We start from the raw sequence: 26,428 nt of genomic DNA on the forward strand, positions 1-26,428 counted from the left end.
TGTGGTGCACAGAAAAGGATGCTCACTGGAGACCTTGTTTATTGCACTTCTATCCAGCAGTATGTGTTTAGGGTTTATATAAGCAAGACACTAGACAAAAATTTCTAGAAATAACTAACGAAACTGTGTGGTGTTTGGACTTTAGATTTCATCTCCCAAAAACAGGTCCTGAGCTGAGTCAGGCTCAGGCTTCAAACCTGCTTTGTCCTCCAGACTTTCTAATTCTTGACGCACTTCCTGAATGACACTGCTCTCTTCGTAATCAGAAAGAATATCTCTGGGTATCAAGCTGAGAAATGGCATCTCATCCATGATCAAGGGATCTTCTTTTTCGTTATTCCTGGTCTCATTGGCAGACAGTTCACACACAGATGTAGTGCTGTGGCTGTTGGAAAGAGACACATCTGGTCATAAAGTACATCTTTTCATGTTCTTTTGCTAGCTCCTTAATAAAATTCTTCCTGCCTTCCCAACACGAAAGCACGTTAAATGTATAATACTGTCAGATCTACCACAGCTGACTTGATAAACTTCTGGTTTTTACATGCTTGACAGCTGGGGAGTTAAAGACAAGGCTTCCATATACAGAGCTAGAATAAAGATCCTAATAGCAAAAAGTTTGATACTGGGACACAAGATGGCAGTGGACCTCAGCACAACCTCGCCCTTCTACCTACAGGTACTCATGGTGATGAGTCCTTTCTCTCCATGTCATAACACCAAGTTAAGAAATAGGATACTCCAGCTTAAAAGGAATGCAGAAAGAAGTTGTTTGCCATCAAGCTATAGAGTTGAGAAAGCTGTGAGCATTATATATCTGGTTCTAAATAGGACAGTGTAATAGCTGTCTTTATTTTGAAAAGGAGCTTCAGTTGGGTTTTCTAAAATGCTTTTAGTTCAAAACTGAAATGACCTCGCTTTCTCCCAGTGACATTGCTGATGATGCAAATACTGTCCTTTTAAAGAACGATTAAAGGCGTGATATGTTAGAAGCTTTAGCTTCTAGCAGAAATACAGAGTCAGCCTGCTTCCTCTTCCACAAAACTCAACGATACTGAAGAAGTCTGCACAGTACAAGGTGTTTCAAGTCTGAACAGCAGAGCTTGAGTCAGTGGTAGGGAAACTGGCTTCTCAGGTTTGAAGCTAAGTGCAAGCAAAGGTATCTTTTCTTGGAATAGAAGTGATCTTCTGTAAAGCTGATCAGTAGCACAGGAACAGGCCTGTTTATACTTACTGCATGTATTTAAAATGTCTTTAATGTACTTGCGTATGAAAGCAAGCAAAACTCCTAACAGGAGCCCAATCTAACACAGAAAGTTGGTGGACAGGAGCTGTATCATTCCAACTGAATTCTCTACATACATCTCAGCTGTTAGTACTTTCTGACCGATTAAAAAGCAGTACCAGCCACCAGCTTAATTCACACTGGATTAAGGTGTTGCCAATCTCAGGGACATCTGTGTGGGACAAAGCAGTAAATTGGAGAAAGCTTCCATGCTACTGCTGAGAAAAGCTGACAAGGTGCTTTATAGTGCAGCAGAATCTGCAGGCTCTGTATCTGCTTGCCACAGGAAGAGACCCCTCTAAAATTTCAAGCAGTTTGCTTGCCCAGTTTTGATCTTTACCTCTGAGGTTGGCAGATCAAGCCACTTGCACAGGGGCATCGCTCTAGTACCCCATCGGGTTCCAGTTCCCAGGTGATCAGGTTGAGAAGTTGGTTTGAAGGATCATGGCAGGGTTCCCCTTCCTCAGGTAATGGAGTGCACACAGGAAACAGGAGTTCTGCATGCCAGAGTAAATTAATGGTGTGAGAAGTCGTTAACTTCTGCTAAACTCATGACATAATCTTTATGTCTACACGCAAGATACAAAAAGACAGACTTGACCACTTAAGTCCCCTTACATATTAGGGTGCCATACATAATGTTCTTTCTACTGGGTGGGAGTAAGAGTTGAAGTTTATGTTTAATAAGCAAGGTCAACTCCTGCTTCTTCATGAAGAGACTACTGTCAGTAGAGCAGTACTGCACAGCTCCCTCCCTTGGAGATCTGAGAGACTATTCTCAAAGCAAGAAAACTAACACTACAGTGAATCCTTCGCAATGCATAGCATTAATGGTTTAACATCTGAATAGAGAAATATCTCTATTTTAGAACTGTTATTTTTGCTGTTTCTTCTGTGTCTTTGCAGAGATTTCAAATACAGAGCAACGTTCAGAGACTTAAATAATGAGGTTACAAGAACTACTCAGCCATTTCATTTCTTACAGTAGTTCTACAATAGGTAAAGCTGTCTGATGGCATTTGGGGCTTGGCAAGGCCAAGCTGGGCAAGTGTTTGAGCTTTCTCCTTTGTTTTCCAGGAGTGCCCCAGCAGGCTGATCCCCCCAGCAGGCTGGCCCAGGAGAGGCAGCCCAACTATCAGTGAAGGTACAAGGTCACTTCTTGCTCACAGCAAGAGCCAGGTAAAACCTACCTGGTGCAGAAAGGTGGGTGGAAGTGTATCCTGTCACTGCAAAATTAAGGTGAACTATGATAACAGCTGTGAGGAACTAGCAGGTGTAAGACAGTAGAAGAAGCTGGGGCCTGACCAGGCAGGATTCGGGACTGCTTTCAAGCCTGATATCTTGGTAAATCAAGGTTCACATTCCCATGTGGACTGACAACATAATCTGGAACATCATTCCTCTACGTATCTTGGCTGTCTGGTCAGTATTGCATAGCCTATAAAACTCAGAGTATGAAATGCATCTGCAGTCTGATAGTCTGCTTGCTGATATGAAAGAAAAGCCACTTTCAGTAATCTCAATTTATTTTGGACATTTTTAGTTCTCTTATTCTTGCTCTATTAGGTGAAAATTTGACACAGAACTCTACTACTTTTAAATATCCAAGACTCTCCTTTAGAAACAATAGATTTTTTTTTGCTTCTCATGCTGATCTCATCTCTAGCATGCAACAGGCCTTTTTTTCACTATTGTCCACCCCTATCAGACTGCTTCTCACTCCTAATTCTATTAAAGTTTTATAATGAAGTTAACAGTGTGCTCTACATGCAAAGGGAGAATGTCCTATCGATTCTGTAGAGATCTAACCACTTCACCTGGGCAAAAGAGCTAAATCCTAATGCTCCTGTATTGTAACATGAATAAGAGAAAAAGCAAAACCTCTGTACCTTTCTGAAAAGCACAGCACATTCCAGGGTTGCAGTCGTGTTGATTCTCACAAATGGTGCCGTTCTCTCCTTTTGAAGTGGATTTCCTGCACTCACCCCAAACGCAAAGCTGGTCTCCACAGCATTCAACATCCCGTGAGCAGTGCTTGCAAATGGGAAAGCACATGACGACTGTCACCAGCACTAACTGCATACAGCAACGGATGGCTACACACAGAATTAGACCCTGGTCCTGAAGACAACTGCATGTATGTGCTTTAAATGCATGCATGTCATACTCCCCCTGTTTAAACAGAACTGCTTAGATTCTCAGCTTCAACTATTTGCCAGACACAAACCTCCACAGCAGAGTAACAGCACTCCTTCTGTACTGCTGTCAATCTTACAAACCCTGAATTCTTATCGCAGCATTTACATCAAAATCCATCAGCAGCCAGACATCCGACAGTGTAACGTGGATTTCAGGGTGGCCTTTTACAATCAAGGAAAAAGAAATTTAAAAATCAATGGAAAACATTACTGATTTTTTTTTCTATTGTTAAATGCATTCAGGAATTTACAATTAGTTCAGAAGCATTGCTTTTAAAGAGCAAAGCAAAAAAGTCTTCCTGAAGTCCCATTTTCAGTTGTAATAAGAACCAGACCTCATTTGTAATCAAGAATCTGTGAAAAAAATCTCTTTGAATAAAAGCTCTTTGCAAATCAGAAATGCAAGTCTCTAGCTAAAGATAGCTTTGTATGACAACTGCCCCAGTGCTTCAACTATACACACCTAATAAATCAACCTAATAAAAGTGGTGTGTCACACTTTCTTTTTTTAGGCAGTTTGATTAACATCTTAAGGATTCCTGGTAGGTCAGCGTTTTAACGGCTTTCTTTTGTCTGTGTAAAGCCCTCTCTGGGCAGCCATACAAAATCAGAGTTTCTTTTCCAGTGGATCTCACAGGAAGTGCTTAACACAGGGCAAGAAGGAGGACTATGCTAGCACTATTAAGACCTGATAATTAAAAAGAAAAATATTTAACTGTGGGGGTCCTAGGTCAGAGAATTGATCACACCATCTTCAGTCGAAGCTCACTTTAAAACAGGAGTGTAGCTAGGACCCAATTTTTACTTACTTTATTCTACGAATGTTCTACTGAGGACTGCAAAGAAAAGGGGTGGTGGTGGGGTCAGGTCATTATAATCTTGATTTTTAATCCATGTTAACATGAAAAATTATCAGTTTAACATTTTTGAAAATATGAATAATAAGCTTTCTTAATAACACTTGAGCATATGTTCAGGACTTGTGTTTAAACAAGCATTCAATCCACTGAAGGCAACAGAGCTCCCTGAAGTTATCAAGTATTTAAATCATTTCAGGAACAGCCTGTTTTGGTTTTAGTTTATAATAATCCTATTGATTACATGACTTTACAGCAAGGTTTGCTTGCTTGTAGACTTAACTGTCTGCAAATATTTTAAGGAATGAATCTGTTTCACAGGAGGCCATCAGCAGAACCTAGATGAAAAGGGACAGTCAGATAAAAGGCCTCTTTTGGCATACTGCTCGTAAACTGGATTTTCACCACAGAAAAAGCCTGAACTTCTCAGGCACCTGTCTAACCATAATCTAACTACAGCTACTACCAACAACATTTACCTTTTAGCTCAAAAGACAGGAATTTACTGCTTCCTGAGGTTCAGATTCAAATAATGTAAATGATCTGTGTAAGATGATCACTGGCAGTAACAATTGCACTACAGCACTGTACAAGTTGTTAGTGAAGGCAAGAACACGGGCCACTGCAATTCTCTTTGTGAATCCAGAGCTGGAAATGACCAACTGTCAGCTGAGCCTGCAGAGCTGGCACAGTATTTCCTCTCTGCCCGTTCCACTGGCAACTTACAGTGTGTTAGCTTACGCTGTCCTTAGGCCACCTAACGCCTCACGCTGCAGTCAGGAGGAGTGGAGTGCACGTTTTAAAGAGCATAAGAACAGAAACCTTAAAGCTTAGTTGTGTTAACAGGCAGAAATAAAACAACCCAAGGCATTCTACACATCCATTTTTGAACCTCATGCAGAAAGCTCTGCGTCGTGTTGTCTATCAATTTTGACTTGCTGACATTAGCAACAATAACTTACACACTGAGTTTCCGAGGACCACATACAAGCGCATCTCATTTGGGACTTACTGTACGCTGGGTTTTACAGAGCTCACACTTGTATTCAAAAGTGGAGAACTGGCAGTATTTCCCCGTTTCACAGTCTTCATCAATGATACACTCCTGAAGAAAAGGATAAAAGTGTTATTTGCCACTGTGACAGGAATCCATACCTCTTCTTGAAATACCAGAAGGTCTTGGTTGATTACATTTCTTATTTGGGAACCAAGGAAAAAAGCTTGCTTCGGCTCTTCATACCACAGTCCTGCAACAGAACAGTGCTGTCTCCCTGGAATATCTAAATATTGTGGCCTCAAAGTGTTAGGTGGCTTCACTTCTGGTGTAAGTATTAATAACAGCAACCCCAAGAAAATAAATTAACTTATTCTACAAGGGGGTTGGGTGGGTTTTCGGGGGGGGGGGGGGGGGCGGTGCTGAAGACATTTGTATTAAATCTGTTCTACTTGTATTCCAGCACAATTGCAATTCATTACTTGTTGACTGTTTTTTCAGATGGGGGGTGAGACCAAAGGGAAGAGGCTACACTACAGCAGCTGCAGCTGCCAAGAACAGCTTTACACTCTGTGGGACACCCTTCTGCAACAGCTTTCTTCATCCCAGGCCAGGTAGATTTATGCTGTCCTCCCTACCCTTCCTCAGCAACATTAGTGCTGACCTCAGAAACTCCACAGCACCGTTAGCCCCCTAAGCCAGCAAGGACAGTCCTAAGGGAGAAGAGAAATGTGGCCCCTTTTCCTTGTAACTGCTCCTCTGCTCCCCTTCGCAAGGGCCAGGCAAATTCTTCTTGAAAGCATCTTTGTGGTGCCTGAGCATTTTTGTCAGCCAACAGCTTCTCCTCTGAAAAATGCAGTGCTGCTTTCCACAGGACTGGTAACGTTAAACATTTCTGGCACTTTATGGCAACAGCAGCACTACCTCAGAGCTGGTACTTCTGGGAAGCAGTAGCCATACCCCCTCTGATTTCCTTTTCTGGGCTGATGCTGTGCCTCCCATGTACCTATCGCCATAGCCCCTCACCTGCAAGCCCACAGCTGCAAATGTCTAAATACCTTCACAGGTAAATTTTAAATCTTTACTTTGAATACTGCAAAATATGCAGGAGCGGATTCTCAGCTGACATTATTCCTCTGGCATTTCCCTGCTGTCAATGGAGTTAATTTACATTTAGTAATGTTCTAGTCTGTCGAAGAACATGATTTCCACATCACATGCCTTCGAAATGCACATAACAAACCCAGTGTTTCCTCCCACTCTGTTTGCTGCAGCAGTGCTCAGCAGACAGGTTTGAGTACTAATTTAAGATTGACAAATACTGAAGAGCCACATACATCCTATGGAAAGAAAAGCCTCACAGTTCCCTGATGCATCAGCCTTTGCTAGCCAGCTAAGACACTAGAGTAGGCCTCAAGCTAGCAAGGTGCTTGAGCACGGTTAGCTTTTCAAACCTGGAATCCTTTCATGGCCTTAACAAAAATGTTCATGTGAGCAGGACACCTGAGTTCCCATCGGAATCACAAACGCAGACTGACGCTTCGTCACCCGGAGGCTCTACAAGCACTGTGCTGGAGATGGCTCACCCCTCCTTCATGCTGCACAGGGTGAACGTACAAACCGGTCAGAAATTCTTCCCAAAATGCCACTCTGCAGGTATGGCAGGGACGACAGACTCTAACACAGAGAGTAAGTGTGTATGTTTGTGTACCCCTGAAGTGCCTGGTTCACAGGGAGGGGGTGTTCTCTCTTTCCATGTAATGGTTACCTCTTAAAAACTGAGTGATTAACCTGTTCTCCAGAATGGTTTTCTCCAGGCTGGAAACAATCTAGTCAACAAAAGAATAACTCATGGCAGCTTTCTGTGTCGCTTGTACTCCATCATTGGTTTGTACCATCATAAGGTTGATGATATCTTTTTGCTATTAGTCAACTTAAACAAAAAAGAACAAGAAAAAGGAATTATACAAAAATCCCTGAATTCTGTGAAGAAACTAGTTGACTGCTCTTTGGCACATATTAATCTCACTTGCTCGAGCAGATCAACTGTCATCTGTGCAACCTTTATTCAAAGTTTCCACTAAGTGTTTAATTTTCTATTTCTGCTTTTTTAGATCACGTCTCCCCGAACTGCTGACTTCTTTCACCCCATCCCAGCTGGTTTTTGTGTTTCAGCTGGGATGAAAATTAGCTCAGCAAGAAGTTTAAGTAAGTTCTTAAATTACTCTAATCACTGAAAGAGGAAAAGATTACACTGTAAAACAGCTATACTGTCTTCAAATCAACTGTACTGTCAGCTGACAGTATATATACTATAGAAACACCTATATACACACATATGTATGCTATACATACAGTATATACACTATACTGACAGCTATACTGTCTTCAGATCAAACCTAATGGGAGCTGCTTGTCCTGGGTGAGACAAGGCTGCTCCGTGTGAAGAGGAATGCCGTGTCTAAGTTACCCATTTTGGCCATTGGAGATGTTTTCAAACAGTTTGATTACCCAGAACACAGAACAGAAGCCAAACATAGTCTAGGGCCTGACTCTTTTCAGGTCAATGACTCGATATTCAGGTTATATGTTTATACTTAAGAAGCACTCATTTCAGCTGGTTTAAGACATCACTATCACCTGATCTAGGCTGCTATAAATTATCATAATGTTTTTGCAGCTTCATTATTCCAGAACAGTGTGTGTTCTGCTTGTTTGCTGTTGTGTTGCTACATAATCAGGTGGGGCAAAATCCAAATGTTATATAGTATGTTTGAGGTTTTGTGGTTCCGAGTTAGAAGTCAGCCACTTCTCTTCAGCAGCCATGCTCTTTCTGGCCAATTTTCTGTCTGTAGCTTTGTCAGCTTCTTTGATGAATCCCTCTGCATAAACCATACTCAGAATAAACTATACTGTTTCATTCCTGTTCCATCCACTTTCAGGCAAACAGCCAGGTCTCAGTGTAGTCAGTTTTTCCAACTGTCTCTTTCCACAGAGGAGAAATCTTGCCATAATCATTTTTAAGCTCATGGAATAACTCTCTAGTCTAAACCCACCTAACACCAAAGTTGCAGTTCTCCAGTCACTGCTTTCTCTTGCACTAATGAGGCCCCCGCCAAAAAAACTTCTTTCCCCTCTTACTGAATTGTGTCTCACCAGTTCAGACTTCCAGTTTTATGAGGGTGTTCAGCTGGGGAAAAAAATCCCTTCATAGATTTCTTTCCTGGCATGGAAAAAGCTTCCTTTCATATGCTCTCAGTGGAATTTTATGCCAACACTCCAAACCAACTTCCTTCACCCAGGTATTATAATCCATCATCAGTGCAGAACTCAGTAATGTTTATATATGCAGATGTGTAACTGTTTATCTTTTTTTCTCTTTTATTTTTTTCCCTGAATCAGGCTACAGACCTTTTCTAATCAGGCTACCTTGAGACATGAACAGTTGCTGGACAAGGAACAAACCTAAACATCATCATCATCAGCTGCAATGCATTCTGAACAATCTGTTTTCTTCTGGAATTCTGCAAAGTAAATAATTTCTCAGAATATTTTGTCTTTGAAAGAGCAACACTGAGGAGAGAGGGTGCTGGCTTCTGACATGCAGCAGAGCATGCAAGTTGAGCAGATAGCTTAAAGACAGCATTAGCTACATTTTTAATGATTGTACATCTCTCTGAAATCCATTATGATGTTATACCGGTTAATTTAACATAGCAGCAAAGGAGTATGCTGTTTGAAAAGTGCTAAAGAATAATGCAGTGTGAAAGCAGGATTGTCTATTTATTCATGGGTATTCTAGGACTCATAAACAGAAGCCAGGATGGAGAAGAGCACACTATGTACCTGTAGGTACAGACTCAGCATCCTGTGGGCTCTTATTATAATATTGTACTCTGAAGTGAATATCCTGCAACACCTGAAAGTAATTTGGGGGGTTAGGATCTGTTCCAAAACCAACAGGAAAAAAAAAAACCAACACAACAAAACACTGAAACTTGCAGAAAAGTTTCCCTGTATTTTAAGACCCTAAAACAACTGCTGCTGAAAGAAACTTCAATTTTCTTGCCTTTCGCAGATTATGCCAAGCTATTGTTTGCTCTCCTAAAGAATGGTTAGTCTCGACACTTGAGAATAAAAATTAAAAAGTGACTGATGCTAGTGAAAGGGAAGTATGGTAGTACCATGACTACCAGAAATCTGAAACAGATGCCTGGGTGCAAGGTGGTGCAGGAGTGTACAGGTCAGAACTGGTGTAACAGGTTTTGATAAGAGTACTTTCCTCCTGACTGAATGTTTATAGACGTGGCAAGGCACAGAAGAAAAAAGCTTGCTTTCAGGGTGATTCGACAATCCTCACGCTGCAGCCAGTAGCAAGCCTGTGTCTGAGGAAGTGCTGTGGCCTGTTCTGGCAGACTGGGCTTGACTGGGGGAGTGTAGCCAGCTGTGGTCTGGACCACGTTATCCTCTGCCCATATAACACACTAAGGATAAAGAGGCAGAAGCAAAGAATTTCTCAGTTTCACGTTATGAAGGCAAAGCTACAAGGCCAGAGTTAACCTACCTTCACATAGAAAGCCACTTCATTTGCAGGGCTCATCAGGTTTCTGTACCTCACTATGGTAATATTTTTAATACTGTTTTGCTGGTGATATAGTACGTACTGAAATGATGTTTATTTTGCTTTGCTCTTTTTCCCCTTTTTTCCTAATTAACATCCTAAGTGTAGACTCGAAAATATGCTCAAGTCTATTCTGATTTTCAAAATGGAATCATTGGTTTTAAATTCAAAGTTGACATTTGATTTGTTTATTCCCTCTTCCCACTCACACTCATCATATCTCACACTTTCTCAAAAAGTCCTTCTTCAAAGATAACTTTAAACAAAACTCTCCTTTCACTATTCATATCTTCAGCCAATATTTGTCAGAGACAGGCAATGACTGTCTGGAATGAGCTTTCCTTTCCTTCTGGGCTCTTTACACTTTAGCTTAGAACCCAAGAAAGCAGAGGAAGGCAGCGTTGATGATTTTATATACAGCTTTTCGATGGCGATTAATACATCTACCAAAGCCAGACAGTGAACACTAAGGGAGCAGGGGGAGCATATGGAACAGAAAATGTCACAATGGGTAAGGGGCAGCTGTAGTGGACAAACTCAGTCACCTTTGTCTGCCAAAGCCACTGACTGCTCTCACATGAGAACAGTAGGTGGGATTCAAATAGGAGAACCCCTTTCCCCCTCCCTGTGTAAGCTGTATGGCCCAGTTTGCTGGCTTATTCTGATCCAGCTGCAGTTTGTGACTACAAACCTTCTGAAACTGCCTAACAGCTGAAGGAGAGGCAGGATTTTTTTGGGTTTTGGGGTTTTTTTTGCCTTGGCACTGTCTGTACAGCTGTAAGCCCAAACAGCCATTCCAAAGTGCTCATTCCTAATCCTCTATGGATTTCAAGTTCACAAGCCATGAAGTATGGAGGCAAAATTCACCGATTTCAGAGAGGTAAGGAAATTTTGTCAGCAGGTACACAACATAGGAAGCAAATGCTACAGAAGCAGTTGGGGAAACAATTAGAAACTGATTCTTAGCAACAACCTTGGAAACGCATGGATGGGGTCACCTCTCAGTCTGCTGGGACAGTGCTTCAAAAGCTTCTCTGAACAAAAAGCCCCTTTACGTGTTTCTTAAAAGCTCCTGATTTGAAGAAATTTCCTTTTCAAAACCCTGTAACTCAAGTACAACTCAATGGTAACCTCCGTAAATGGCAGCTACAGATCCGTGCCCAGTATTCCAGAGCTCACCCAACTGTATCTGTGAGACAATGACAATTCCATCCACAGCTGAAGTGCTCTAGCAGAGCCACATGTTCAAACTGACATTTCTTAGCAATTACACTTTTAAGAGTTAATATTTACTTCTGTGTTTACATATCCCCTTCTAGGTTTTGTTTTAATTTCTACAAACCATTTCACCTAGGGCTGGTCTCCATTACTGCAGCAGATGGCAAAAACTGCTGAGTAGCAAGGAAATAAACCCACAAAAACTGTTTTATATCCTACATGTACTACATGTATTAGAAAAACGGCAGAATTACATAGAATGAAATATTGTTTTATGGAAATTACTACCATAGTTTGAATTGCAGTATAGTGTTCCAGTTCCTAATCTCTTAGTTGTCTAGACAGGGCACATAATGCATTTGTCTTTAATAAGATATGAATTAATTTGCCTTGAAATACCTCAAAACCTCTATAATACTTTCCAGCAGAGCAAACCTCTTACTGCAGTCCTGCCAAGTACAGAGCACTCATAAAAATAAGGACTACTGTTAAAAAAAGACATACCAAAAAGAGCAGACATGTGAGTTGCAAACTATGGTATTAGTCACATCCCAGTGCCATGTGGAAAGTCAGCTATTTGTCTGGCTGTTCAACAGGAATGTGACTTCTGAGCTCAAAACTAATAAGTAAGAAAATACAAATGACTCCCTCAGTTTTGTCTTGAACTTCTCCACAGAACTAATCTCACCCATTTCCTTTTCCCCTGTCAAGAAAACAGAAACATTTTAATTGGAAAAACTTCTCTCTGGCTCTCCACATGATGCAATCTGAATGAATGCAAAGTGTGTCTGCATGATGTAACCAAAGATGGCTCAAAGGCACGTGAGCTTGGCTTCAGGTACCAAAAGCAACAGAGCTACATTAGCCTTAATATGCTGTCAAAAAGCCTGGGGAATTAGCTGAGGCAGGTTCTAGTCACTCAAACTGCCTGCCACCAAAGCTAGTGGGAGAATTCCCCCTTTCTACACCATCTGCTTATTCTCACCACAAATACAGTGATCCCCTCGCTGATAAGACCCTTACGCAATTAATGTTCCAGGCCAAAAAAGAAATAAATAAAATGTCATATTAGTCACAGCTTCAAGGAACTGAGACTTCAGTGAAGAAAAAAATTACACACAAAAGCAAAAAATAAGATTCCTGACAAATGCCTCAGGATAATGAGAAAAATTATGCCTAGATGCTCTATCAGATCATGTTCTGCTCATTCATGGTCAAAATCTCTGTATGTCAGGTAGTAATTTCACAGCAGGTCACTCTGCAGAAGCAGTCACTTTATTTTCTTCCCTCACCCCCACTTTCTCTCAGTAAGCAATATAATCATTTGATCCTGGCAAGACTATAGCCTCTGCAAATGCTCCTGGGTAGGAAACACTGTGCAAAATACTTATTTCAGTCCATTTTGCAATGGTATCAGAGGAGAAACACTGGAATAACTGTTCAAATTTGGGAGAAAAACCCCACAAATTATCATCTGACAGGTAATTAACTTAGTCTGGAAACTAAGAGCTATTGAACTACTATAGGAGCAAAGGTCTGTGTATATATCTGCACATGCACACATACAGATATCTGTGTAGGGCTACACACTGCAGTGACTGCCTGCAGTAGCAGAAGTCTCGTCTCATCCCACACATTTTCCCTAGAGCAGGCAGGACAGGTTATGACATGAAACTTCTCTTTTCTCCTTTTGTCAGGTGTACTGTAGGCAGAACAGGATGGTAGAAATTCTGACAATGAAATCTTCCCTTAGGCCTTCTGAAAACTTGGTGCCATGTTATACACTCAGTCCATTGTTTTCTAAATACCCACAGAGTCTATAATCTTGTATATCCATAATTAGAGAAGGAATATTCTGAAGTAAGGCAACCTGAGACCCCAAACCAATAGCCATGTGCTCCATGATTAATTGCTCCATGTTAAGAAAAGCTTTTTCACATAGTATGAGATTACCAAAGGAGATCAAAATACTGATGCATGTTTATAAATGAAGTTTTTCTAATGGTTTTGCATCAATTTTGTCTTAATAGAGAAATAAATCTATCTGTGGATCTATTAATTGAAGAACAAAAATTCTTCAACCTTTGATAACCAGAAGATGTGTCTAAAACCTTGTGGTCTAGAAGATCTTGAGTTTTATTCTATATGCCTTGAGATACAGTAACAGTTACAGAAACACTGTAAAACTGTGCTACAAAGCTCTAAAGTGCCATTTCTAAGTAACCAGTAATCATATAAAGATACAGCTTTCATGTAATGGCCTGCCCAGGGGGTGAATTTTAATGCAGGCGTCTCTTCTTTCTGCAATTGGCAGCTACAAAGTTTCCATGATTCACTACCAAACTATGTAAATTTTGAAAATTTATAAAAACAAAACAACACAGAGGAGTAGCTGTACACAGCAAGGATGTAAAACAGCTGTCCAAAACCAGTTGAAAACAAGATTTCTGTACTTAATAACTTCTGGCTAACCTTAATCACTCAATTAAGAGCAGCACACTGAGAGTAAGACACGTACCTGTGCCCAATCCCTCACAGAACTTATTTCAAACCCTGATTCTTATGTGCTTTGTTCTTTTATCATATACTGGTTTGGTAGTTACAGTTTCAACAGTCTTATTTACTGTGTTTAAGGTGTCAGCCAAAGATAATACTACTAGAACAGAAATACATGGGTGAGGATTCACCTACAATGGATTTTGCGTATAGCAGAGTTGAAAGTGTGGGAGACTTGTTACTGTAGAGGAAAGGGAATAATTTATTTTCCATGAGCTGTAGATGGAAGAAGAAGGGGTTTAAATTACAGCAATTGAGACTTTAGAGTGAGCATAAGAAAAGCATTGGAATAAATTGTCTCCAGCACTTGAGGATTCTGAGAACATGAGAGGAATGTCTGCCCAGAGACTGAGTAGGTATCTGGGTGGTAGATGTTGCCTTTTTGCCAGATGCTGCCTTCCAGACCTCCTCTTTGGGGCATTTGTTGGGATTAAAATAGAGCCTTTTTTTTCCCCTTGATTTAATTCTCTGTCTGAAATCATGTGTCTAGAGGATATCAACAACATGAAATGTTGACTATTCATGAATATTAATTCCGTTCCCTAAACAAACTCCAATGAAGAAGAAATTAAAAAGGGTCTTCAGCATACTCTTTATGTCCTTCCAAAAATACTAACATATGAATGTGAATGTATTACAGATTTTTACTATGTATGAAGTCCAAGACAAACACCTACTAGGGGACCAAAACTTTCCCTTGCTGATGGCTATGAAATACACTGGACACAGGAAGACCAGTAAGGTTCCCCTTTGCCTGACACCATGACATCAGCCTCTCTACATGCCGTGAAATGCTTCTTCCTCCCCCTGGGATGAGTGGACTTTCTAAGAGAACAAGTTTGAGGGATTCCTCATGTGATACAAATTCACAGAGCAGGCTCCAAGTAATTTCCAGACAGAATAACAACAAATCCAAAACTCCCACCCCACCCTGTATCTCTTTTTAGCAATTTTGCTATGTTACGATGTATCACTAATTGGAAGGGAGAAGTGGCATTGTTATTAAGGTAAAAATCAAGAGACAGGTAGAAAAGTTGGAAGGGGCTTCCCTCTATAAGCTGCCGTGGTGAACAACTGCCGTTTGACAGCTGATGTATTCACTGGTGCAGGATCCTCAGCGCTAGCTATCAGGGGCTCAGCCCCTCAGAAGCCCCGGCAGCCACTCGCTCAGCAAAAGATGCCAAAACGCTGCTTTTGGATCAGATGTGAGGAAGGACAAAGTGAGACTTACGCAGCTGACACAGAAATGCATTCCTCAAGGGAATACATTTGAAGTCACCATTCTACAGTGCTTTTTTTTAAAACTCACATTTGCCAAATCTTTGATGAAACAGAACTAAACAGAAACAGACTGCATCATTCCATTTTCATACTTGACCTATGTAAATCATAGCACAGCACACTATCGAGGTGGACTATTAGCATCTCACACATCTTCCTGACCATAAACAATTGCACAGAAGGGCAAGTGATCACAGATCATGCTCATTCTGTCTCCTCCTACTCACTGGTGTAAAATCAGTGTCGTTCTACTGATTTTGATGAATCTACCCCTCCTACAGTCCAAGAAAAGGTTAGAGAAGGCTTAGGCTCATCATCTATGGAACTATGTGTTACTGGGCCAACCTCCCAGCCATGGTGAATTGGTACCATTCTGGCACCTTCCATATGACAGTACAGATGTAAACCAGCCGCAGATGTAATCCACTCATTTGTATCTCAATCATTCTAAGAATGTAACGGATGTAAATAAAAAATAAAAAACCATTTGTTTTACATCCAGTACTGTAGCCTGTATTTCCTAAAGCCTTTGCTATTGTTGTTCCCCTACCAGCTAAAGCTTACTGCTTAATTAGATAATATGGTTTCAGCTACAATCTCAAATAAGCATCTGCTGGAGCCAGTGGATTAAACCATGTAATCAAAGCAGTGGAAAAAATTTCTCTTTTGACTTACAGCTTTTCCTTTCATGTGATTAATTTTGCTACATGGGTTTGACCAGAGGAAAGAAACATTGCTGATGAACTTTCACTGCTGTCTTAAAGACAGTCCATACTATGATCTCTTAACAGCTGTCAGTAGATCACAGAATTGTCACCAGCCCACATAAAAGATTCACTTTCCTGACTGTATCTGTTGCCTTACAGAGAAGATAAAAAAACCCTAATTTCTCTTAGGATAAATATGTATATCTAGTAGAGGCAGAAAGTAAAAGCATTCATGGTGATTTGTTTTTAAATCTCCCTACAGCTTGGACATGATCTGTAAAAGACATCTGGACAGCCTTGGTTCCCTAAACTCGGTGTGTTATGTGTGAGAAGACTGAACTATAACCAGGGAAAAGGTGAACAACTGCTCTTTGATTTACAGGAAGAAGCAGGTAACTGAACATGATGCATACCTCCCCCCCACAGATGAAAAGTTTCAGACAAGCCAGAATTTACTTCCACAACTAAAAAGAGTGCTGTAAGATTTACAAGTGGTGCATGGCTCTCAGATGGACACTGATGAAGCAGTGGGTGGGCACTGACTCTCTCAGAGAAGAGAGAGCTGGTTTGTAGCCTTCTGGAGACCACCTTAGTGGTTACTGTTGTGTTTTTACTAACCCTCACCTAGAACACTGAATCAATTTTAGGCACTGTTACTGTGTTACAGTAATACTTATTTTTGATGAGGAGAAATGTATTCCAAGAAAATCTTTCTCTCTTCAGTATTTAGCTACTCAAAGGGTAAAATTCCAGACAGATAAAAATGGCGAGGCAGTTCTTCAGCCAACTTGAGTTTGCACAGAAATATTCTTTTTCTTTGGATTTTAACTGGAATAGAAATACCACACTATAGCACATGATGATCTGGCAAATTTTTGAACAATTCTAAACACAGACATAGACCTGAATTGCTAATGAGGAGTGTTACTTTCAGAATACCTGTTAGTACTACACAGTTTTGTCTGTCTAACTTGACAGAAAAAAAAACACTTTACACTCAGCTAGACCAATAGGAACTACAAAAGAAATCCTAGTCACTCTTTAAATTTTGTTTTCATTACTAGCAAAGTAAATTTACTAAAGTTATTTAAATTACTTCGGATTTCCACTGACTCCCGCTCCAAACGAGAGCAGGATTTGACACCTTTAATTAGCCATAACCCCTTTGCTATTGCATCAGTTATTTGCCTGTAAATCAAAGCCACTATTTAAGACCAAAAAAACAGAGTGTGATAATGATCTGTGTTCTCTGACCTTTGGTGGTTGTGTTTTCAGCTGAAACACCTGCCTGGTTCGCCTCACCTCTCAGCAAAAGGCACCTTGCATCTCTTCCCTCTGATAAGGTCTAGCAGCTGTTTACACCAGCTTGTTTGTTCAGGGTCACCAAGCACGGTATCTGAGTCCATGGAAACTGCAGTCTCACTTTTCTCCACATCATGGCCATTGCAGCACTATAGTATTACAAAACCATCTTATGTTTGTACACACTATCCATTTGATTCTCTGCGTGGTTCTGTAACTTTTTATACAGCATTCTCTCTGAGGAAACAAGCCAACTCAGATTGGACTAAGTTCAGGAAACAAAGCTGTGGACACTGGCTGTATGACACACACCTCAGCTGGCAGTTACAGAGATATCCCACTTTCTTCCTCAAACAAGTTTTTTCATGCAGGATCAGAGGCAACACATGTTTTTCAAACTCTTTACGACAGACTTTTCCATTCATTGAGGCTAACGTTCAGATTTTTTTTGGCTATAGTCCAGTGAACATCAGATGACCAGTAAAAATGTTGGGTTTAGAGATACACGGTGACTGACAATAAGGCCATCCTATCATCCTTTAGCTAAATTAAATCTCTTAATAGCTTTTGGATCACTAAGAAGCATTTGCTGCTTATGGAGCAGTATGAATCTCAAAGACAGCGACTCCAGTATGTGTGGCTGAGAACATGCTCAGTGAAATCATATAAAAGTTACTTGAATAAGAATCAAGCACTTACTTCAGCAGTTCTGTCTATGTGCAGAGAAGTGGAAGCTTGGTTATGAAGTGCTACAGCTTAGCCATTTAAAATAGATTATTCTCTAGAAAAGGGGGAAATAGAACCCCAGAGATTAATGTTTAATTCTTCTACCATTTTCTTTCTCTTTACTCTTTTACTGTGAGACTAAAGATAAAGGCTGAAAAATGCTTTAAATAAGGCCATTATAATGGGGATGCTATGCATTCTATCTCTACAGATAAACAAGTGACCTGACTGCCCCATCAGCTTCTCCACAGTGGTACAGTCCTCCCTTCACAAAGCTGCAGAGACCCAAACATCAGCCTCTAACCATGGAAATAAAGGCCTGGTATCACAGGCCCTCTCCCCTAAGGACCTGAGAGTGTTTGAAATTACTTGTTAACCAGCTGCTGTATCTGCAGAAGGTGGGTGCCAAATACATGTGTGATTACAAGCACACAGCCACCTCTCCAGAGAAAGAGCAAGCACCTGGCATAGAATCACACTGAAGGCACCTCTCCCTGCTCTCCCACAAAGAAACTCTGGCATGTACTTGTGTAACCAATGAGGTCGCAGTCATGCCCTCAAGAGTCTCTGCCATCAAGGGCAGGCAAAAGAAAGGAAAGGTTTGCATCGCGCCAAAGCCAAATGAGAAACGCATGACACTGTCCCTAAATATTACCATCTTTATAAATCTCTTTCAAGAAAAAGAATTGAAAGCAACCAGATGTACTTCTATTTAAGTTAGAGAAAAAGAAAGCCAAACTTGCTAAAAATAAGCTGTTGCAATTTCTATTTATCAAATTAATACAGACAAGAAAAAAATCTTAGGTACACTAGCTCTGAATTAGAAGGGAGAGCTTACAGAAAATACTACTCTGAACACAACTGAGAAGAAATGCAACTAATCTTTATGCAGCAAATCTTACCAGTACCAACTTTGTTTCCTTTTATTTTTCATGCTTGCTTTTCATTGGTTAGGCTAATGTATCAGAATTGAAATAGGACTAGTCAACACACTAGAAAGGATTTTGATTTTCATATGGTAATAAAGAGTGCTGTTGCTTTATCTGTGTTTTATACTTGAGCTTACTACTGGAAATAATTAATTTGCAAACTAACCAGCGTTCCCCAGAGAAGTAAATTATAGAGTATTTTAGCCTGAAACCCAGAAGCAAGTGGATGTAAATCGCTGCACAGACATAAAACCATGCACATCCAGCTACCTCTTGCCCATATTCAACCTCTTTAAAGATACAGGACTGTTGGATCAAAGCCTAACATCTATGCTGGTGCCTGTCAGTCCTCACTGACATCTGAGAAAGTGAATGTTAGTCTGGGAATGCAAATGGCGCCTCCAAATAATGCAGCACCTCTGAAGAACTGGGTTGCATTGCCAGAAATGGCAAGCAGCCCGATTCCTCTTCTGGAGACTTAAAATACTGATAGTCTTCTGGCCATCCAAATACTGTCACGTGAGCCATTCAGTAACAAAGAAGAGTCTAAAGAGAAAACTTGTGTGATGCAAAGCCAAGGAGAAATACCGTCTGAGAGGGAAAACCGTGTGTGTAAGATTATACCTTAAGTTTCTGCAATAGTGTATCTGCACTACATGTATGTGTATATACTCATATATATATATTTATATGCACTATATGTAAGCGCATACGTACCTGTTTGCAGGAGGACATAGGAGGGGCACAGGCACTGTGATTTAAAAAGCAGTCACAACTTATTTTTCCATGAAGCTACTTCTCCAGCGCCAAATTTCATTCCAGCCAGTATATGGATTTATTATTGTAAGGCAGACCCCTCATAAGACACTTCTTTACCTCCCTGTGAGGCTTTTGCACTGTGTCTCAAAACAGAAAAATGTCACTGGAAAAACTTTCAGTGATTTCAGTGGCTTTTAACTCGGCCCAGAGAATAAACGTGAACTGAGGGTTGTAGGGTTTCAGTTATTACTAATCACTGCAGTCATAAATTCTATAGAGTTTACATCTCAGAGCAGGTGGTTTGCAAAGGTGTTTGATGAATTCTTGTATTTACCACCCAATTTTGTACCTAAAGTACAGGAGCTGTGGGAATCCTAAACATTTATAAGGGAAGCCTGTAAAGTGAAGAGGTTTAGTTTTCAGCAGTTTCCCTACAAGCATAAGCTTGTGTGACAGCATGTGCCTATTTCTTTTACTTTGCAGACTGAAAATAAAAACAAAAGTGCTGCTCTAAAGAGGCACCAATCTGAAGGCTACAGGAGTAGCATCAGAACAGAGGTCCTGTTCCCAGTGGCTGGCTCCCTACAGCCTCTGCTACCAAATTCTCCATCCCAGAACAAAATGTCAGTATTGCCCTTCTGCAATGACTGTCAACATTTACAGCTACAATTACACAACCCTCTTTGTTGCGTTATACTGCACAGCAGGATGAATCGCTGGTGGGTATGAAGGATGTGTGTTACAGAACAGCATATACTAGCTGTAGTTAGATTCACTGAGATCATCTCCAAACAGATTTCAAAAGGTTTCCATTTTTAACTGCCTGGAGAATATAAAACGTATACATGTATTACTTTGTGGCTAACATTTAAAATAAGCAGCAAAGAAGCAGAACTGCTCTTCCCCCATCCAGTGGTCTGTGAGGCCTGCAGCCTGGGAAGTGACTTGGACATCCCACAAAGTCACATCACACTCTGAGTATGAGAATTTATGTATGTAAAAATGACCTAAGGGGGCAGTGCAGTTTTCTACAACTCATTTTCCCAGTACTTTTGTCTTAAGTTTACAAATCTAAGCAACAGTGCTTTTTAATTTGGACAAAATTTTTCTTCCACTTGGTAGACCTCACCTTGGCAGGAGAGATCCTGCTGTAACATTTTTCTTGCTGTAATCCAAATTTTCCAATTCTCAATCTCATGCCATTACTCCTACAATAGTTCTTCACCCTTGTAGTACCCCAAATAATTCATATTCCGCCTTAACGTTTAAAGTTTTCAAGTATTTTCAGATTTATTTCTGCTAGACATCTCTGGGTCAAATTAATATATGTGTGTTTGCCCGCTCTCCTTAAGTAACAACCAAATATGTCTGTTGGTTGCTTTTCCCATTTAGCTTTTTCTCTAACTTGGCAACCTCTAAATAAGGTGTTTGTACCATGGGCATGCTGAAAGTTCAAAGTGAGTGTGAGAGGGGAAATAAACATTAACAAATGTAGTTTTGTTTCAGTAGCTGCTGCAGTAAGGATGTTGATGAACAAGGCACCCCAGGATTTACATGATTAATAGTTAACATGATCAGTTCTGATTATGCTTACTTCATAACTGAATAAAGACTGCCACCATGAAGGTTGACAAAAATTTGTATTCGGCCCTCAAATTCTTTAGCTGGAAGACTAGTAACAGTATTGGTTCTGGATGCAGCACTGGCTCGTTAAGGGAGACAACCTTCCTGTAAGGAAAATACAATGTCACTTGATATATGAAGCTTTATAAGGAACTTGGTATGATCGTTGGTGAAAGCTGACTTAAAAATATTTTTTATAGCTGTGAAGAATGATCAGACACCACAAACAAGCCAAATACATTATGAAATAACACCAGTGTTGTGTCCCAGTGCTAAGAAGGTTGAAAAGTTTGCCTTTGTACACTGGGTTTGAAGATGATGACCATATTTGCGTGAAAAAAAAAAACATGGATTGCCTTCACTACACATATCTCATTATTAAAAAGCATTATGGAATATGTTAACACTTTTATAAAACCAAGCTGCAGCTTAGCATAGTTGCAATTTATTTTGTTCCTTGGCTTACCACTTCAAGATTTGCAAAATAGTTTAAAAAAAGAAAGAAATACTGCATACATAAGCAACTTTTCTATTTGCCATTCTCAAACTCTAGTAGCAGTATAAAAATATGAGTTGAAAGGGGGAAAACTTAGTTAGAGGATAATAGCAGAAAAGATGCACTAATTTCAGGTTTTATGCCCATTAAAAATAGGAAGTACTGCCACAATTTTTTCTTTTTTTAATGTTTTATAAAATAGTTAAAGAGCTTCTTCTGTGAAAGAACTGGCGAAAAGTTACTCTAAAAAAAGCGAGGGCATGTTAAACTAGATTAAACCACAAACGATTAGCCAGGTGAACCCAGCTATTAGAGGAAACACCAGCAAGTCCTGTCTTAGTTAAGAGCATTAACAAGTCCATTTTGGTAAGACTGTAACTGAAGAAAACCCAGTGGTTGTTCTGAGTAGCGGTACGTGCCAAATTTCTCATGGGACTTCTCAGGTGAAGGATATTCTTGATCTTTTAAACTTCTTTGGGAATCTTAAACAACCATATTTCCAGGGGGCAGGGGGATTTATTGTCCCGCCCTCCTCCCCCTCCCCAAAGTGACATCACTAGGTTAGCTGAAAAGCAAATAGAATCATATATTGTTCCACAGACTCCTTCACAATAGACAATTTGAGGTTGATTTTCTAGTTTTCGAAGTCTATAAACCAATTTTTTAATGACACCCAAAAGCACTGAGTGGACATACATGAAGCACTGTTATACTAAGGGTTTATTCACACTCATTGGAAAGGGCTGTGTAACTGTCTTTGCTATTTGAGTACAACATTTACATTTGACAGGCAAACTGAATATTCAGATCGAGTTAACCACAACATTGAAACTCTGCTTCCAATTCATAATATAATACTCCTAAGTTAAAAAATAAACCCACTTTTGACTGCTTACCCCTAATGGTTTTGTGTGTTTTAAAGAACTCAGAAATTCTGCTAGATGAACTAGCTCATCTTCTTCTGCATCATGAACCCCAAGTATCTGTTTAATTTTCAAAATGAAAAACACGTGTTCACTTACATGATTTCTTTTGTTTTCTCCGTCTTTTATAGATGTAATAACTGTCTCAGAAAAAACAGTCGATCCAGTTTTGTTATCTGTAACCTGATATGGCAAAAGAAGAACAAAATATCAGACTGTTTTTTATTAGTCTTTAGTTACTCTCAATCCTACATTCTGCAGTAATTAACTCACCCCTACTCCCTCCTTTTTTTTCTTTTTTTTTTCCCATTTTGCTGTCACTCATATAAAATCCTAATCTGGGGGGAAAAAGCAATGACAAAGCTACCCCTTATCTATTTAAAACGTCACTGCAATGAAGCCAGCTGAGCAGGAGATGGTCATTCTTTGATGACCCATGTAATAGCTGTACCTGTGCTCTATTTTTAGCCTGCACTTTTTTCAAAATAAACTCTTATTTCACATTAACCTTTTATGACATATGCCCCTACACAGCGAATAGGCAAGCAAATGAGATACAATAAAAACCCAAAGTAATTATCATTGGGGAAGTTTACTCTCCAAATTATCTTATGTCTCCAGAAAATGGGCAAAATTGGTTTTATTTTTGAAGAGAAGGTTGCATAGGAACCAGCAGTTTGCTGCACGTTTTCTCATACCTTATCAATTTCTTGATGAGTCTGAACAGTTTTATTACCAATTCTGGTTTCCGTGTTGGACTCATTATGGTAGTTGGGAGGTAAGTTTTCAAAGTTTACTTCCGACAGTTTTTTTGCCCCTTCCTCTTCAGCTTCCATCTGCCAAATTTAAATAAACCAACTGAAAATTAGCAACAATTAGACAAAAGAGAACAACCAGCACTTCTTGTGGAGCCCTCAGTAACACCGTTTCATTACGTGGTGCTGCTGGTACAGATCCCCCTGTGTGGGAATGCGTACTCAGCTGTTCCAGTGACCACAGCAGCTCTTGTAACAGACTAGAAAAGCAGTGGGGAGACAAACCCTTGAGCTCTGGACTGTTTGAGCCAAAATCAGTCCCCGTGAAGAAAAAGTGTGCAAAGACTAGTGACAATTTGGTATCTGCACAGGCTGATGCCAGTCAAGAGCCCAGCTTTCTATTTTTCCCAGAAAATCACTAAACACTTAAGACAGACTTGCATCTGACAAAGAAACTATTCTGGCAGGAGAGAGTCATAGCCACAGCCCCTTGGAGTGATCTGAAGCAGTTCTATAGAGCAGCGTACCCACATCCAGAATCTCATTCTCTGTTTCAGTTCCCTCTGTTTGACAGATGAAGACTCAACGCAGGAGCGCTCTCTGAATCCGAACACACAGTAAGCTCAGCAAAAGGCCATTGTAAACACCACAAACCCCGAGTAAGTGTGTCCCTTCGTTATTTGCAACTGCTGTTCACAGAGCTAAGAGGCCACAAGTTCAGCCAGGCTGAACAACAGGATTTTTCCCAAGATAAAAGTTCTTTTTATGGTGTGTCTGTTTATTTTAAATGACAGCTGCAAGCCTTTTCACATGTAAAGCATTTGTCTGCTAAGACGCAGCTCGGACAATCCACATTTTGTCCTCTTTACGGACCGTTCCTCAATCCAGAACTGATAATAGGAAGGCTAAAACAGGCAGAAGTTTTGACTACATCCTTATTTATAACAAAGCCTATTTTCAGCATTGTGAAGAATACTTAAAAAAATGGTTTGTCTCAATGTGTTTGCAGTCTAAGTGAAGTGGATGACAGAGGTGGATTTCAGGAACCGTCCAGATCACAGTAAAAGTTTGGAAATTATCTAATTATAGTAAACAAAGGTCTGTTTTCTCAGTGGGTTGTCAGTAAGAGGCTTTTTTGGACTACGTACTTTGGAATGAGAGGAAAAGAGAACTTGGAAGGAAGGTTCTTATCATGAAGGAGAAGTAAGGGGTTGCAGGAACAAGGTCTTTTGATAGCGAGAGGAGACAATAGCTCGGGGTCTAGACTGTTCCTGGCTTCCAAAGAGGCCCTGTGCGATTGTGGGCAAGCAACGGGACATCCGGACGCGGAGTTACACCAAGAGTGAGCCGCTCCTCCGCACGCGTTTTCAGGGCTGTCTTACACCTTTGTCTCCTGCGTGGGGGTAACCTCCTGCGCCTCAGTCCCCGCCGCACGCAGACGATGAGGTAACTCCTCGCCCCCCCCCTTGCCACGTGCAGTTATTTCCTCACTTCGGGGAGCAGGCGGGCGGTTTGCCCCCATTCCTGCCTCGCCATCTGCCCGCACCGCGGCACCAGGCGGCCTTCCGGCGCCCCCCCCGCGCCGCGACCCCCCCCGAGGGCAGCACCCCCCAGAGGGCAGCACACCCCCTGAGCTGCACCCCCAGAGGGCAGCACCCCCCAGAGGGCAGCACCCCCCAGAGGGCAGCACCCCCAGAGGGCAGCACCCCCCAGAGGGCAGCACACCCCCTGAGCTGCACCCCCAGAGGGCAGCACCCCCAGAGGGCAGCACCCCCCAGAGGGCAGCACCCCCCAGAGCAGCACCCCCCAGAGCAGCACCCCCAGAGGGCAGCACCCCCAGAGGGCAGCACCCCCCAGAGGGCAGCACCCCCAGAGGGCAGCACCCCCCCAGGGCTGCCCCCCCGCGGAGGGAGGGCGGCGGGATCGGCGCGGCGGCCCCTCAGGCGGCGCGCGGGGAGGCGGCGGTGGGCGAAGGCGGGAAGAGGCTCGCGCCGCGCGGGGGTGCCGCAGGTGCGGCCCGGCCGAGGGGGAGGGAGGATCCCCGCAGACCCCCCGGCGCCGCGGGGTCCCCCCGGGCCGCCCCCCTCACCTCTTGCACGGCGTTGCGCAGCTTGTGCTGCGTGTCCTCCATAAGCGCCTCCACCTCCCGCAGCATCTCGCCCAGGCTGGCGGCTCGCCGCCGCCCGCCGCCGCCGCCCGCCGCGGCGCAGCACAGGGCCCCCAGCAGGGCCGCCAGCAGCCGCCATCGCCGCCCCGGCCCCGCTCCCGCTCCCCAACGCATCCCGGTGGCGCCGCTCCCGCCGCTGCCCCTCGGCCGTGCGGGCTGGCGGCGCGGGGGTGGGCGGGGCGGCGGCGGGCGGCTCCGCAGCCTCCCGCCGGCCCCCGCCGGCCCGGCCCGGCCCCCGCAGCCCCCCTGGAGCCCGCGGCCCTGGGCCTGAGGGCGGCAGCGCGGGAAGGACGGAGAGGCGGGGGGGTGAGGAGGGATGCTCCGCGGAGGAGCGGAGCGCCTTTCCCCTCCAGACCTGGGACCGTCCTGCCGTTCGTTTTTTGAACAGGTTTAATGCGAAGAGGATGGTGGGAGCTGCTTGACATCTCCGTTGTGTATTCTGCTTCCCAGTCCTCAGCCAAGGTTTGCAAAAGATGTTTTCAGCCCCGAGGATCAGCCAGGTCGCTAAGAGATGGCACATTCCACATCTGGCTGGCCAGCACCCTGCTCTCCCTGATTGTTTCCTTTCAAATTTTTTTTCTAAAAAGTTTCAGACATCATCATCATGATGTTCTGTATGTTTGCATCTTCCCCGCTTTCCACATTATTTTTCCTCTTCGTGCAACACCCCAAGAATTTGATGGACGGTTTTTGCTGCAGTCAGCTCGCTGCTCCAGAGCAACGTTGTTGTGCCAAGAGAGAACTGACCTGTAAGTCTCATTTTATTTTGGAGCCTGGGTGAGAGGTAACAGCAAAGTATTTTTGCAGAAACTATTTAAGTCCTGAACATTTCCTGCAAGTGCATTATTACAGTAATCGCCAGTATAAGATCCAGTGTTCCTGGCAGCCTAAGGCAGCTGCAGTCAGCTCTGACTGCTGGCAGAAATGCAGCAGGGAGCAGTGGAGATGGGAAGGCCCCCACGTCCCCACAGGGAAATCCTTCCCTCAGTCCCCCACCCACAGCACATCATACTTCTGGTGAGTGCCACAGA

General features: G+C 42.2%; 1 protein-coding gene across 1 annotated transcript; it reads right to left on the minus strand.

The window, feature by feature from the left end:
* Nucleotides 1-25,552, minus strand: DKK3 (dickkopf Wnt signaling pathway inhibitor 3). The gene is made up of 7 exons (XM_074918251.1): nucleotides 25,320-25,552; nucleotides 23,174-23,311; nucleotides 22,575-22,658; nucleotides 5,353-5,445; nucleotides 3,175-3,319; nucleotides 1,626-1,782; nucleotides 1-385 (listed from the first exon to the last, which is right to left on the minus strand). The coding sequence occupies exons 1-7, from the start codon at nucleotides 25,509-25,511 to the stop codon at nucleotides 142-144; spliced, it is 1,053 nt and encodes a 350-aa protein (XP_074774352.1). The 5' UTR covers nucleotides 25,512-25,552; the 3' UTR covers nucleotides 1-141.
* Nucleotides 25,553-26,428: the final 876 nt, after the last annotated feature.

This window comes from Athene noctua, chromosome 14, assembly GCF_965140245.1.
Source record: "Athene noctua chromosome 14, bAthNoc1.hap1.1, whole genome shotgun sequence".
Classification (NCBI taxonomy): Eukaryota; Metazoa; Chordata; class Aves; order Strigiformes; family Strigidae; genus Athene; species Athene noctua.